Raw genomic sequence first — 17,017 nt, forward strand, 5'->3', positions numbered from 1 at the left:
CCCCCCCCCCCCCCCCCCCCCCCCCCCCCCCCCCCCCCCCCGCAGCAACCTTGTTTGTTTCCTGAGATTAAGTCTCTTATGGTTTGTTTTCCTCCCTGGTCCCATCTTGCTTCATTTTTTCCCTCCTTCCACCCCCACAGCCCCCTTACCCTGCCTCTCAAACTCCTCATATCAGACATATCATATGATAACTGTCTTTCTCTGATTGACTTATTTCAGAATAAGCAAAGCTCTTAATTAAGATAAAGTAAAGGTGTGATTTTGGGCAAGCTCTCTTTTATGCAAGTTGGCTCCTTCACATGTCACACAGTAAAGATTATTTTATAATTATATTCATATATTTATGTACACTTTAAAAAAGATTTTAAGAACAAAATGCATTGCTAACTACTCTGAAAGGTTTTTTGGTTAGAGCATCTTTCTATAAATTACTGCAATACTTGGATATATGTTTAAATTACCAAATAAACAAAGAAATAACACTGCAGAGAAGTAACTTATTTTTCCTTCTAGAATACGTAAATGATATGTATCCTTTGAATAGAATTAAAATTCAATGACCGATAACAAGACATTCAATAGAGGGCAATTCAGGAATCTTCCCCTAGATCTCTCGTGAAGATAGTAGTGAACATTGGGTATGCGTGCAGTTGCAATATTCATGTGCATTAACTGATCTGAGGCAAATAAGAATAAACACACTGACGTTTAAGAACCCTGCCACATCCATGACCTCAACTAATTCTGATAACATCACTGTAAGGGTACAATGGCAGAAACTATTATTCCTCTTTTAAATATGCGAATTTAAACCTGAGTTTAAATTACCAGTGATCACATGGTTCTTCTGCGGCAGAACTGGTGCCACCAACTGCACTTTTTTCCTAGTTTGGGGATTTAACTCAATCACAAATTAGTTCAAAATAAATTACAATTACTTTAAAATAATCTAGTAGATTGATTTGATCCTTCTGTGAGATTGTTCTTGAATTATGTTTTAGATCAAAGGCTCTTTTCATTAAACGATGCTCTGGAGCCATTTCACTGATTCTCTAGCTGAACTGTTGAGTAATTGGTTGACCTGTAGCAAACCCACAGAAGTAAAAACAAAGAACAAAATCACTGTGGGAAAGTGGGTGGCACTTAAAATTATAGCTTAAATGATTTATAGTCTAGTTGTTATTTTCCTAACATATGAATTATCTTTGTTCACAAATCTAAAAATGATGTTTCCAAGGTGTGAACTCTTTTGAAAAGTAATTGTTCAAGAAATTCTACTCAGATATGACATTTATCCAGCACATGGAATTGTCTGCTGCTCTAAACAGACCTCAGATTTGGCCACCATTGTTTAGTTACTGAAAGAAGTTAATCAAGATTTAAAATTTTATTCAGTTTCCATCATGGCAAGAACAGATATGCCAGAGTTGATAAAACCTCAGTATGAATTTAATTTTAGCAAGCACAACAGAAAAAATAAATGATGGAATATTTGAGCAATGCAGACAAATGGAGAAACATCTTAAAGCTGGAGGTTTTCCCTGTCCTAGTGATTAAATTTAATTGTAACTCTCTAAGATTTACTGGATGCTTTTGTTGTGGTATTGTATGTTGTGTTATAAACTTTTATTTTGTAATAGGCTACCTGAACATGTTTGTTTTTCTATGTAAAATTAAAGTGTAAAATTTGTGACTCACATATGATAGTCCACCCCCAAAACCTAATATTTTAGCTTTTTATAGAAGTTGTGATGATCTCATTCATGCTGCCCCCAAAGAGAAAATAACTGAATCAAACTTTAATTGCCAAGATGCTTCCTAAAAAATGGAAGTTTATGAGATGAATATTAATTTTTCTTATTTACATTTTGCCACCAAACATAAAAACTTCTCATTTTACTGTTGGGATTAACAATGTACTAAGCAAAAGGACAAGTAGTAGTTTGCTACATTTCTGAAAGATAATTTTAAAATTCTTGATTCTTAGAAATACTGAATTAGCTTAAATGTGTGAGATCTTGGGAAGCCTGGATGATACAGTTGGTTAAGCAACTGACTTTTGGTTTTGGCTCAGGTTATGATCTCAGTCAGGGCTGTGAGACCGAGCCCTCAGTAGGACTCCACACTCAGCGTGGAGTCTGGTTAAGATTCTCTCCCAGTCTCCCTGTGCCGCCCCCCCGCCAATTAAATAAATAAATCTTAAAAAAAAAAAAAAAAGTGTGAGGGGTACCTGGGTGGCTCAGTCAGTTGAGCATCTGACTCAATTTCGGCTCAGGTCATGATCTCAGGGTCCTGAAATCGAGCCCATGTCAGGCTCTGCACTCAGCAAGGAGTTTGCTTGAGATTCTATGTCTTCTTCTTTCTCCACCCCTCTGCACACACCTTCCCCATGCCTGCTCTCTCTCTAAAATAATCTTTAAAAAAGATTTTTTTAAAGTGTGAGATCTGGGACACCTGGGTGGCTCAGTGGGTTAAGCCTCTGCCTTTGGCTCAGGTCATGACCCAAGGGTCCTGGGATTGAGTCCCGCTCTTTACTCAGCAGGGGGCCTGCTTCCGCCTCCCCCTCTGCCTGCCTCTCTGCCTACTTGTGATCTCTCTCTCTTTCTGTCAAATAAATAAATGAAATCTTAAAAAAAAAAAAGTGTGAGATCTTACATTTTTTAAAAAACAAGTGAAAACCTGGAATATACAAATATCTAGAAAGAATACTGATTTCATAATTGAAATAATGGTAAGAGAATTTTGTTCATCCTTTGCTAAGAATGAAATGAATCCATTGTTTTACTCTTATAATTACATAACAGAATATTATTCATTTATACATTTACTTTTATCATTATTCTAGCAATATTTATTGAACATCTATAATGTGTCAGGCACTGTGTTGGGCAGTATACAAGACAATCTTATCAGTACTCAGGAAACTTACATTCTAATAGAAAATTCTACACTTTGTAAGGAGCTGTGTTAAGGTTAAGGGTCCCTGCTTTCAGAAAGTGTGCTTACTTTGTTCCTCTCCGCCAGTAATGGGAGAGGTGAGAGTGATCTGGGTAGAACATTTGAGACTGGGGTGGGGGGGCGTGCAGGAGACAGGGGTGCCCAAGTAAGTACTCCAAAAAGGGGGCCTGTCATAATCTATTGTTCATATACCATGTATCACTGATAAGTTTTCCCCGTGTATGGAAATAAAGTCAACAACAAAAATCCCTAAATAGCAGATGTCTATGTAGCAGATGTGGACTTGTTTTTGTCTCATCATCAACTTATTACCATTAGCTGTAGTAACTCTTCTTCTGCATGATGATGGCAGGCTGCAAGAACAATAGATTAATAAAACCATCTCTCTTCTAATAATATTCTAGAAGTATAGAATACATAAAAGAGTAAAGATTCCAATTGGTTTACCTAGTATTTATTATAGGTTATTCATTATTAACAGGGAGAGGAATAATCTGTAGCACAGGCTAACAACTCCTTCCCCCCCACCCAAAGTAACTTTCACTGGTCTATTAACAGTTACAGTTTTTACTATTTGGGAAAGCTATGCGATAGGCCTAAGAGGGCACTAGAGGACCAGAAAGTGGTATATTAGGGACATTTATTAGGTTTATAATGAAAAAGATAATTAAGCTGCTTTATCTTGTAGCTGTATAAAAATATTTATCAGACCTCCTATCTTAACAAGTCCCAAGAGGTCATTACTAGAGTGACCATACATTTTGGTTTTCTTGGGAAAGTCTCGGTTTACAACAGTTAAAGGTGTTATTGATGGTGCCACCTTGTCCTTTCAAAGTGTTACATTTTGGGCAATAAATTATATCATCCTAGTTAAAACTCACAGAATACCTGCTTTTTATTCTTTGAACATTTATTTATTTATTTATTTATTTATTTAAAGATTTTATGTATTTAGGGATGCCTGGGTGGCTCAGTCAGTTAAGCGTCTGCCTTTAGCTCAGATCATGATCTCAGGGTCCTGGGATTGAGTCTTGCATTGAGGGGGTGGGGGAGGGGCATCCTTGCTCAGCAGGGAGCCTGCTTCTCCTTGTGCCTGCTGCTTCCCCTGCTTGTCCTCTCTCTGTGACTCTGACAAATAAATTATACCTTTTTTTAAAAAAAGATTTTATTTATTTGAGAGAGAGAGAGAAAGAGCGAGAGCGTGTACATGAGGAGGGGGAGGGGCAGAGAGAGAGGGAAAAGCAGACTCCCTGGTGAACTGGGTGAACCTCCTTCATAGGTCCTTGGGATCATGACATGAGCTAAGGCAGACGCTTAACTGACTGAGCCACCCAAGTACCCTATGACTGAGAGATTTTTAAAAAATAGATTTTGAAGGCCAAAGTATAATGAAAGTGATGAGAGCAAATCTTTAAAGAAAGTGTTAAATCACACACATATTTGATAAAAGTACATAACAGATCATACGTTAGAAATAAAGGTATGACTTGCATTGACATATAGTAAAAAACTGTACAGTGGATTAACTGATAGTGTAATTTGGGATATATGGGAAATCTGAAGGGATAAAGATATTTAAATCTGGATCTTCCATGCTTTATATGAGTTGGGCTAAACATTTTAGCTCATGAAATCTCAGCATGCTATAGGTGGAATGGAGTCAAGAAATCATTTCATTCAAGCTTATTCATTTGTGAATGAAAGAACTTATCTGATTAGGGTCACAGAATTCCTTACAAAGTGAAGACTGAGCTTAATGGCTTTTTCTCTCCCCAGTCTATTACACAAAGTCTAAATCAATTGTTGGATCATTGTTGAATTTAATATTAAGCAGAATAACACAAGCACTTTTCAACTGAAAAAGAAAATTAGCTGTAAGGGAAGTACTTAAGAAGCCAACACTAATCTACCTTCAAACTGTAAAAGTAGCTGGTCTGCAAGTAAGCGCCTGAACTGTAATAATTCATAGGGCAGCAAGAGCAAAAGCAGATTGGCTAAACTTACTCTGAACTGGGGCTTGATTTAAAGTTGCACCTTGTGTGTTTGCACAGGTTTATGGGTATGCATGGGGGCACGTGTTTGAAAACAGAAAGGGGAGGGGGACTGGGGAGAATCCAGAGGGAGAAGAGTAAGTTTAGGAGATAAAAGCACATTAAAAGTGGAGAGGTCATTGTGTATTTAAAGCAGCACTTGAACCCTAGAGTTATATGGGGGCAGGGGGGGGCAGTACCTTTTATCTAAAAAATTATCTATAAAATTATAGATATTTATCTATAATTATCCTAAATTATCTATAAAAAGTTGATAAGTGATTTCTTGGTTGCTAATTCTTTGAATTTGGAATATATTTTAGAAAAGAAACAGCATTAATATCTCAAGCATTTTAATAAAAGAAGTGATAGTAACACAGGCAGCACTAGCTTTGCGAAGTTGTTATGGATTGTAGAATTGACTATTCAAGCTGAAATAGTACAAAGCAATCCTAATAAATGGGAAGAATTAAGGTCATCTGATCACTTACAAAATTTTGTCAGAATATTAAAAATTCTTTTATTTTCAGTGAGTAAATGCATGGGGAAATAAAAAATGGTAAAACCAGTATTTATTTAGTACACTGTAAATTTAAACATTAGAAACATTGAGAATAAATGTTTCATTTGTATTAAAATATATCAAAATTAGTTTCAACAGTACTTGCCTTATTCTCATACACAAATCATGATTAAGGATATCTTTTCTAAGCCTTGTCGAGCTGTCATAATCCTCCCTAAGTCTGGATCAGTTGCAGCTATATTAGTTTTTATTGTTGCGTAACTACTTACCACAAACCTAGCTGCTTAGAACAGTCCTCACTTAACTCACTATTCTCCAGGTCCTACATCTGGGCATGTTTGGCTGAGCTGTCTGCTTAAGGTCTCATAGGCCAAAGATAAGGAGTCAGGTGTGGTGGCTCTTATCTAAAGGCTTTGGGTAAGAACTGGCTTTCAAGCTCATTCAGAATGTTTACAGAATTCATTCAGTTTCCAGGGGTTTTGGTCTGAGGTTCCCCTTTCCTTGCTACCCATCAGATGGAGGCCAACAGTTCCAAAATGCACCTTCATCCCTTCTCATACGCTTCCCCTTCGTCTTTGAAGCCAGCAATGACGCACTGAATACTTTCCACACAAATCTCTCTGATGTCTTCTACTACCGGATGGAGAACACTTGGTTTTTAAAGTCCTCACCTGACTGGGTCAAAGTCCAGCCAAATAATCTCCATATTTTAGGGACAACTTGGCACTTTATTTATCCGCAAAACCCCTTCATAGTGTCAATCAATGTCTGGTTGAATAACCAGGCGGCTAAAATCTCAAGACCATCTTTATAATTCTGCCTACGGGTGCGTTGGACTCCCTGCCCTCGATATTTTGAAGTATCTCTGAGACCCTTCAGTGTCAAGTATACCAGTAACTTCACTTCCTCTGAGACACCTTTATTCTTTTTGTCACATTTCCTCATTTCTACTGATAATTTTGCCTTCCTTAATTTCCTCTGGCTATGTATCCTGGGTCCCTGGAGTATTGGCAGTGTCTTTATTCCCATGGTCAGCCATCTTCTGATCACATCTGATTGCCCTTTCAGTGCACCACCTTGTTTCTTTGCTGCACTGTCACCTACGCTGTAATTGTAAGGGTGACAGCGCAGCAAAGAAAACAAAACGACCTGTGGGTTTATCAGTGGGAGACAAGGAGAGGAACACAAACACACACTCTGCTGTCTGTATAACTAAGCAGCGACTATTCACCAACAGATTGTGCTCCATGATGACTCCTTCCTTCGTCTCTTTTTTCCAGTTTGATTAAACTGAGGTTTTACCATATCCACTGAGTTTTTAATTTTATTGGCATACATTCTTTTCATTTTGAAAAGTTCTATTCCTTTCATTTTCATAACTGCATCATCATTCTCTCCTGTTTCTTGTTCATAATTCCGTCCAATAAATTAAGAATTTAATTTATGGCCTTTATATTCTGCATTTAGTAATTCTATTTATGAGAAAGGACTACTGTATTTGTAGAGATTCAGCAGAAATAATAGTTTACCAAATTTGAACTCCTTTCTCCTAATAAATAGAATTATTAAATGCAGAACATGATAGCTATAAGAGAAATCTTTAAAGAAACAGAAGATACTTTCATTGCAAGTTTGTATTTTGTGAGAATGTTGAGGGACCCAAATTCTGTCATGTAGCCAAGAGGTATAGTATCATCTTGGATACGTTATCTTATTTATAATTTTCAGGTAGAGTTTTCTTGGCTAGCAGGGTAAGTAACTCAGTGATAACAGGGTATAGGTACATATTCCCCAAAGAAATGATGATGATGATATTTTTATTATTTTAATTAATTAATTTGACCTCAGGCCATGGCAGAGAATTTCTTATCTGTTCTCTCTCTAGTCAGGAAGGTCTCTAGTTCTTTTACTCTGCCCATTCTTTCAGTAAGGATGCAAAAATTATTTCAGGTATCTTGTATGTATATGGAATGGCTTATCTCCTATTTCCATCTGAAAGTTTGATATTTGTGTTTCTCAGTGCACCTCCATTTTCTATTTTTACTTGTATCTTTGGCTTGTGCTCCTGTTTGTGCATTTATAAGGGAAAGCAGGATGTTTTTCTTACTTCCTTGGCAAGAGAGCAAGACTTTTAAGGATCTTTGTTGCAATTTTTTCAGCATTCTGATGTTTTGCATCAAGAAGTCTTTCTCCAATATCCAGACCATATACACATGGAAGTAGAAGTCTAGTTCAACATTTTGGGTATACTTTTTTTTTTATTACATATAAATATATCCCTACACAGTATCTATAGCATTGGTTTCCATATTGTTAAGCTTCAAATGACAGGTAGCAAATTTAAGAATATATGTTTAATTAAATATTTTATTTGTGCAGCCCTAGTAATCTTCATTTCTGTACAGTGACTACTTTTAAATGTGTATTTATATAGCTTTCAATTTTTTCCTATTAGAAATAATGCTATAAGAGCTGGACATACTGGAGTATTGGTTATGTTTATGAACTGCTGTAGATATTTTCAGATTGCTTTCCAAAAATATTTTTATCAATTTACATTCTACCAGCAATGCACAAGGGTTTTAGTTGCTCTGAATGCCTATCAGAGTTGATATCATCACCTTTCTTTTTCTCAGCATACTGAGTAGTATAAATTGGTATTTCACGTTTTTAGTTTGCATTTCTCTGAACCTAAGTAAACTTTTCACATCTTTTTTGCCATTTGAATGTGCTCTAGTGAGGTGTTCTTTTACTTTGCCCATTTGACAACTGTGTAATTATTTTGTTAATAATCTTTTAATAATCTGTGGGGCGCCTGAGTGGCTCAGCTGGTTAAGTGGCTGCCTTCAGCTCAGGTCAGGATCCCAGGGTCCTGGGATTTAGCCTCATATAGGGCTCCCTGCTAGGTGAGGAGCCTGCTTCTTCCACTCCCTCTGCTGCTACCTCTGCTTGTGCTCACTCACTCTGTCAAATAAATAAAATCTTTAAAAAAATAATAATCCTTATCAGTGATAAGAACTGAAGCACTTCTACAAGCATGTTATAGCATTTTGTTGCTGCTTTTTGTAGTATGACAAGGCACAGAAAGTTTTACATTCATGATAATGGTCCAATATGTCAATCTTTTACTATGATGCTTTTAAGAAATTCTCCCTTGCTTACAGATATATACATATACTCCTATATTTCCCTTAAAGTTTTGATTTACTTTTCTATAGTAAGTCTTAAAACCGCATGATAATTTTTGTAGGTTTTAATATGTATTTATGGGTAATCAATTGAAGAACAATATATTGATTTGTAAGCCACTAATTTTAATACATCAGGATTTGGATTTAGTCATGGATCAGAATACCACAAATGTGTTTTTCCACTTAATTCTGAATTCTGTATTCCATTTTCTTTCTACACCAAAACCAAACTATGTAAAATACATGTCAAAAAGATCTTGTCTATTCTTGCACCTTGCTCTTCATATAAATGTTAAAATTAGCTTGTTAAGTTTCACAAAAATGTTTGGATTTTAATCAAAATTACTTCCAATTCATCTATTTGGAGTGATGATAATGAACTTCCATTTATTTGGAAGTTCCTATTCCTATCACTTTCCATTTATTTGGATTCCTTCGATATGCCAGAAGAAAATTTTATCTTCTCCATAAAACCTTATACTTCTCTTGTCATATTAATTCGTAAGACCACCATAATTTTTGTTGCATTATAAATGTAATGTTTAAAAAATTTCTATTACTCTGATTTTGGATATTAAGCTTAATATCCAGCACCTTTACTGTACTCTATCATTACTTCCAGAGGTATGTTCAGAGATTCTATAATATTATCTGTTCAGAAATCAACTGAGAATGAGAAGTTTCTTCCATTCCTACTTTTAATGAGAATCCAAGTATTCACTGTTAAAGCACCTATGGATTTTTAATATTATTATTGTATGAAAACTTTTTTTAGCCCTTGTTTCTATTGACTAATAAGTATTTTTAAATCGGTAATTGGTGTTGAATTTTAAAACTACTTTTCTGTATCTGTTGAAATTTTCACATTGCTTTTCTCCAAAGATGATGATTTTCTGAGTCAAAATCTTTCCTTCCTGGATTAACCTAAGTTGTAATAATGTTTATTTTTGATATTTTAAAGGAACTGGGGTTTGCTAACATCTTTATTTTCTTCATCTATCTTCATAACACACTTAGCTTACAATCATTTGTTTTTTTGCTGTATTGTCTATAAAATTCTAAACACCTAGTGTTTTTCTGTGTATATCTGGGTAGAGATGGGATTAGTTAAATTCTAGATGTATTCATTTATTGAAGACAAAAATTTAAATGTTTTTCATTTTTTTTTTAAAGATTTTATTTATTTATTTGACAGAGAGATCACAAGCAGGCAGAGAGGCAGGCAGAGAGGAAGCAGGCTCCCTGCTGAGCAGAGAGGCTGATGCGGGGCTCGATCCCAAGACTCTGAGATCATGACCTGAGCCGAAGGCAGCGGCTTAACCCACTGAGCCACCCAGGCGCCCCTGTTTTTCATTTTTTCGATGTTCAAATTCACTGCCTTTAAGTTTTCACTAGCATCTCAATTTTTTCATTATGCTTAACTGTTATTTTTTAGTCCTTTATTAGTTTAAAAATTCTACTGCTTCAATAAAAAGCACTGAATTAGCATCAGAATTCTATTTTTGCTCCTATTGCTTCTGTGTTTTTGTTTTTGATCCATGTATAAATCACTGCTGTTGAACATATTTTCTCATCTCTAAAATGAATTTAGTATTTCCTTTTCAGCTCACGTATATCCAATGAGGCTCAAGTAACATACGACTGAAAACATTTAAAAAAAAAATTTTGGAAAAATTAGGGGGCAAATGCACCCAAGAATTTATGGGTTTATCTGCAGTTATCTTTTTGAACAAATGCATCATTTATAAAATGCTAATGTCCAAAGCATCATGGGCATCTTTTGGAACATGAACGAGAATTAAACAGCTTGCATCCGCCACAGCACAGTGAAACTTCTAGTCTGATGTTACAAGTTATCTCTAGCTGATCTGAGTACCAGTAAGTCACTAACCATGGTAACTTTTGAAGACTAATGTGAAAGGGTATTTTAAATAAAATAAAAATGTTGTGATTTTAGCACATTAATATATTCTCTTCATTTTATAAAATACTTTAAAATATTATAGAAACACTTTAAAGTACTTCAGATAGGTCCCAGTGGAAGGCGTTACTGTATTATTACCGTGTGCAAAGAAAGCTCTTCTGGAATCTTTAACTACAGAGCATACTTTATTTTGGGGGTCTTTATCTTCCTCAACATCAAATAACAATTAGGTTCCTGACCTCATGCTACATGCTGTAGTTAAAATGCAGTATCCGGGGAGGTGACAGGTACATGATTTTTTCTTTTTAAATATAAAGATCATTAGTTTGAAAACATGAAAAGAAAGAATCTTAAAATTCCTGCACTCAAATGGATCCGGTAAAGCATTGAGAAGATCTTGCAAATAACTCATTTCAGAAAACTAGATTAGCACCAAATACATTAATTCAAATCTAAACATACAAAATAGCATACAAAAGTATTTGCTGCAGTGGCATTTAAATGTTAGGTCGCTCAATACCACCGTACAGGTCTGTAACATCCCTGAGGTATTTATTGTATTGAGATGTTTTTTCTAATGGCCCCATTTCTATGATAATTTTTATTCATCTAAATATTACTTCCAATCTGGGACTATTTCTTTAAACTAGAACACTTAGCAAATAAGTGACTATGAACAGCACTAAACAACACATACAATTTCTAAGATAAGTAAGTGCTCCAGCTCTGGATTAGGAATTCAAAGGAATAAAAGTTTCTCAGAATTACTCTAAGACAAACTGAAAGATCTAAAAAGAGTTGGAGTAAAAGAAAAATGAAAAGTATTGGGAAAAAATGACTTTTAGAAAGGTCAACTCATTTTCTGCTATGAACCATTCATTTTCTTTTTTGTTTTGTTTTGTTTTTTTTGAATCATTTGTCTTTTGAGAGCAAGGATATTAGCCTGAAAAAGTGGTAAAATGTATATAGTATCTTGAGTTCCACTTAAATAGAAGTAGCTTTTACAATGGACTTAGTGACAGGCTGGGATTACATTTATTTTACCACCTATTTTATTTTTCACTGGATGCTGCAGAAAGCTAAATTTGTAGACTAAATGGAGAAATAAAGTTGGGCAAAAGTTCCTCTACTTTGATAAAACTCCCATTCAGGAGAAAGTGACTATGATTCAACAGCAATTCAACATTTATTTTACTACGTCAATACCTGAAAAACATGTACAATCTTGAAAGATGAACATACAGAGTCTAAATAAAGTCATTTTTTAAAATTTTATTAGTACTGTTTACCAATGGGGAGATGCAGTTTATTTACACCAGCAGCCATAGGGGCAAGGGGAATACACAGTTAGTTAGCAATCTGTATAGGATGGACTACTTATGCAAAAATAATAATCTCCAAAACAAAGGACAGTGGTGAGCTTCACTACACTTCCCCAATGATCCCAGCATGCGATAATGCCAGGCAATGGCCCCTGGACATGCGGTGGTGGGAACTAATGTATGGAAGAAAAAGCCACAAACCACAAAAATTTGTAAAGAACCCCTTCCCCCTATACACGCACACACACTCAGATACATAATAGAATTACAGGGTGATCAATATACTTAATTGAGGAAGGAAGGATAGGAATTCTGCTGTTAGAGGGAAGATAGGTAGGGAAAGGGAGAGTTCCTAACCACTGTCAACTACATGATAGGGAGCATTCACTCCCCAGAAAAGAAAGGAGTTAGACTGTCCCCTCAGGGTACCTGTTGGACCTAGCCCACCTCATACCCATCTAGGACAGGCCTAGGGCGACTGCCCTAATAAGGGGAGGGCAAAAAAGAAAAAACAATAACCAAGAGGGAGGTAATATGAACCAATGATTTTTCAAAATTACTTTCCACTTCTTCCTCCTCTAACCAAGAGAATGGCCAGAAAGGAAACAATAATGCCATAATCAGAGCTCCCTCTCTGAAGGAAGAGTGGACCACGACATTACCTTCAGCCTGCTTCCAGGACATTATGTGGAAGCAGGCCAGAGTTTCACTTAGACCCTCCTTTCCCTCTGCATCCCCTTAGAAGGAGATGTCTATAAAGTCAAGGGCAGATAACCCAATATTGTTTTAGCTCTTACCAAGCTTTAACTTTCTAACAAGTCAGCGCAGTTCTTGAAGACCAATCTGTAACTATACTTCAACCCTGACCAGGACAATTCTAGGTGAAAATGCAATAATAGACAGTCTTGAGGCCTTATCACTATGGTTCCCTTAATGTCTATATGTAACACAAATCAGCCCACACAGTCCAAAGAGTTCCTTTTGGGATAAGGAAGGATACATGCACAGCAAGGGTTAGAGAAAATAGATCAGGACCCACTACGTTAGTCAGCCTTTACTGGTCTGCTTAGGTCCTAAGAGGCAGTATCCAAGTGGAGGTGGGAAGATGTAACTCCTTGTGAAGTAAGACACAGCAGGAAGGCATCTAGCAAGGCAGTCCTATAGGAAAATGCTTAGGCATGACACTGCCTTTCATACACAAAAAATTATGTTCTCTTCCCATCTTAATCCCAACAGAGGAACCCACCAGAAAATTCTTCTCTGGATCTCCTAAAAGAATGAGGGGGAAAAAAACAACAACCCAAGAAAAACTTGAAAGAAGCCAAGGACAGGGAAACTGGGCAGGCTTAAGAAGCAGGAGCATCAAGAGAGATGAACTGAAACTGGTCAGTGTGAAAGCAGGGTAGCTGGCAGCACCTGGGGTCGTGAGCTGCACCAGATAGGCAGTGGAGCAGGGGACAGTAGGAACATGGGGCCAAGCCAGACAGATGAGGCTGGGACCCTTACTGGGGCACAGAATGAGGTAAGAAAACATTTCAAATAAAGCAGCACCGTTCCCGCTCACTTTGGGGTTCTCACCCCTCTACACTTCATAAACCCTCAATCAGGGAGTAAAGTGGAGGGTAGTTTTGATATGTGGCTCACATTTCCCATCCTTGCCTATCCCATTCCTGACTTTTGACAACAGAAAGACAGCTCTTGTTGTCAAGAATATCCAAAAGAGACTGAATGGAAGGGGCTGCCCCTCCTGAGGGGCAGAGGTGGTGACAGTCTAGATGTTTACCATAACAGAGCTTTGACTGCCCAAACCAAGAACAGGGGCATTCAATAGGATACTGCAGTCAAATGAGACGACCCAGCCTTGCTCCTTGGCTCCTAGTACTAATACTAACCCATTAACATCGAGGGCAGCTGAAAGAGGTCCCCTCTGGGCTCAGCTTTCAATCACAGTCTCCTGCCCAGCCATTATGCTTTTCTATAATTCAGGCCTACCCCTGGCATAGGAGGCAGGTAGCGACCTGGCATAAGGACCAAGTCAGACACATGGACTGGCTAGGTAGCTAGTAACTCAAGAGTAAGAAAATGACTGCCCCACCAAACTGTCGTTCACAGCATAATATATCCAGATATGAATCTTGCAGTTTAAGAGATCGTGCATAGTTGCAGAAGCCCCTGCTACCTCCTCAAGGGATCATAACTAAATCCTCAGCCTGCCTGGATAACCAAGTTGTCCATTTAATAAGCCTATGCCACAGGGTGGGGTGCAAGACAAAGGGCTCTGTTCAGCAAAAGGTTAGCCCTTGTCCCCAAGTCCGTTCAAGTCACTGTACATGCTGGACCTTTGGGAAACTGGTAGCTTTGACCTTTTCTTCTTGTTGGAGGCAAGATCACAGAGCTTCCCCTACCAGATTCAGTCGTAATTCTTTTTCTTGGTTTTCCCAAATTGGAACTGTTAATATCCAGATCTCATACCTGACTTTCATCTGTCTTGGAGAAGTCCAAATCAGAGGCTCAGAGATCAGAGGAGCAGTCCCACTGAGGCCCAGTGATTAAGGCCTGACCATCAGCTTTGTCCAAACTGTCAGTTATCCAGAAAGCCCTTGACATCAGGCAGAGAGAAAGGCTGAGGAACCAAAGGATTTATACGCTGGGCACACAGCTGCTCACCTGTGCACTGGGGACAGTAGAGGGATCTTGTGCACTTCCTGGTGTAGAGATCAACCTGCATGGCACGGGGCACAGGATGCACAGCTCCTCCTGCCCAGGGTTTCAAAGCTGATTCCAGTTAACATACTTATAAAAGGATCCGAATTCCTAAATTCTCCACTTTGGGTGTTTAAAGGTTAGGATGTTCAATGGGAAGTGGGACTTTTGTTTCATTTCTTTCTTTTTTCTTTTTCTTTCTTTCTTTCTTTTTTTTTTTTTTCTTTTTTCTTTTTCTATTTAGATACCTAACTTCTCCAAACCACAGGACCGGTCTATGTTATTGTCCTGGTCACTCTCTGACTCTCTCATGTTGCAGCTACTGGAATTCTGGGGGTGAGCGTTGCAGCTGCTGATCAGGACCATTCCCGGATTCTCCAGGAAGGGAGCAAAGCGGGAGGCGGCATGCTCCTTTATCTTCCACTGGCTGAATGCCAAAATCCTTCACGCTACCAGTTTCTGCGAACTCCAGGTAGAAGTAGCCACACTTGACTGCCCGGTGCACCTCAAAGCAGAAGCCCAAACAAGAATCCTCTATTAGGTCTACGTATATCTCCTGAGCGATGGCCTCTAGCTTGTTAGTATCCAGGTTAGCCAACGAAATTTCCTCCATTTTAATTTGTAAACGACTGTGGAGAGGGCGCTCGTATTACTCACAGCAGCACCAGCAGCAACACGTCGGGCTCCTCGGGCCGCGCCTAGGCCTAGAGGCCTGTCAGGGCCGCGTCCTCAGGCGGCGGGGGCGGAGGCGTCCGCGGTGCAGAGGCAGAACGGCAGCAGCAGCCAGCGGCGACTGCTCCGGAACCCCAAGTCCTTCAATTTCTTCTGGCGTCTCCCGGGGACTGGGACTTTGAGCTCGGGCTGGCCCGGGACTCGCCGCCAAACGGTCTCCGCGCCTCAGCCAGCAACCCCGGCCTCTTCCGCTCCCAGGTCCGGGCCTGACCCCGCCTCCCAACTTCCGCTCCTCAGAACGCCTGCGCACTGGCTCCGCGCAGACTCCCGGTGCTTGGCCCTCCGCGCAGCTTCCTGGGAGTTCTCGCAATTCCTTAAAACGATTGGAAAGAACTAAACGGAGCTGACTTTGATTATCTTTAAAGTAAAAGAATTGCAAGGATGCTATTTTATGTTGTTTTACTTGTAAGTTAAAACATCAGTAATAAATTCGGCACACATAATTGATTTCCTCATGAAAATGACGAATAATGCCCTGCACATTTGTGGTATGATCCAAAATACGATTTTAGGAACATTTCTCCGGATACGTTTGAAAATTTGACTTAATGTGATTGACTTGTAATCATTTATAGTACTGCCGCGCTTGTCGTTTAAATCCACTAGATGGTGCAAGGCAACAAATTACAATATAGTTTTTCTTTTAGTCTTTTTTTTTTTTTAAATGAAGAACTAGGCACTAAAGACATAATTCACGTATACTGATCCCATGAATCTAAGGCGTTTATCTCATTTATAAGTCCATTAAGTCAGTGTGATCACAAGTAGATCATCATTTACAACTCTAAAATAATGCAAAGAGAAATTTATACGTACATTCTCTATTAGGGAGGAAATGTGAAATATGTTAAATATACTAGGACATAAAGGAAGCTTTTCCTAAAATTATGCAGCTTGAATGTGAGACTAGATCCTGTCTACTTGAGTTTAAATCCTAGATCCAATATTTAACAGTTCCCTATTTCTTCATCTGAATAAATCTAGCCTCTGTTTCATGGTTAAGATGAAATGATGCTGTAAAAAATCCTCATGTGACAGTGCCTTACATGTAAGCAAGCATTCAGTTAATGTCAGCTGTTTTAATGATATTAGTTATGGACTAGAATATATTATAATAAAAACACTACAGTATTTCCTTCACTTTTTGCTAGTTTTTTGGTCCCTGCCACCACCCCTGAAATAGAGTAGCCTCTTGTTTTTAATAATTTATCAAAAAATAGCTGTAAATAAAAATGTAAAATATATATATATATCTCATCCTATAATTTCTTTCACAGAATAAAGAAAAACATAGACATACATATTTCCAGGCAGATACAAATAAGCATTTTCTAATATTTATTGTCAGAATACTCTTAATGAGTTTTACAATTCATTCTTATTATCTCTCTGCATATTTTTATGATTAGAGGGTTAAGTACCAGTTACACTTATTTGGAGTATGAACAATTAACCAGTAGTTGTACCCATCCAAATTTTCTTTCCTTTTTTTTTTTTTTTTTTTAAGGATTTTATGTATTTAAGAGAGCGAGCGAGCATGAGAGACAGCACAAGTAGTGGTGGGGGGTGGAGGGGTAGACTGAGAAGGAGAAGCAGAATCCCCATTGAGCAGGGAGCCTGACTCAATGTGAGCC

At 37.9% G+C, this 17,017-nt stretch overlaps 1 protein-coding gene across 1 annotated transcript; it reads right to left on the minus strand.

Moving 5' to 3' along the window:
- Positions 1-11,883: 11,883 nt before the first annotated feature.
- On the minus strand, positions 11,884-15,582 carry LOC111142274 (ataxin 7 like 3B). The gene has a single exon (XM_022495325.1). The coding sequence runs from the start codon at positions 15,262-15,264 to the stop codon at positions 14,971-14,973; it is 294 nt and encodes a 97-aa protein (XP_022351033.1). The 5' UTR covers positions 15,265-15,582; the 3' UTR covers positions 11,884-14,970.
- Between the last annotated feature and the right edge of the window lie 1,435 nt (positions 15,583-17,017).

The sequence above is a fragment of the Enhydra lutris genome, unplaced genomic scaffold, assembly GCF_002288905.1.
Source record: "Enhydra lutris kenyoni isolate GAN:26980312 unplaced genomic scaffold, ASM228890v2 scaffoldscaffold7, whole genome shotgun sequence".
In the NCBI taxonomy this organism is placed as follows: domain Eukaryota; kingdom Metazoa; phylum Chordata; class Mammalia; order Carnivora; family Mustelidae; genus Enhydra; species Enhydra lutris.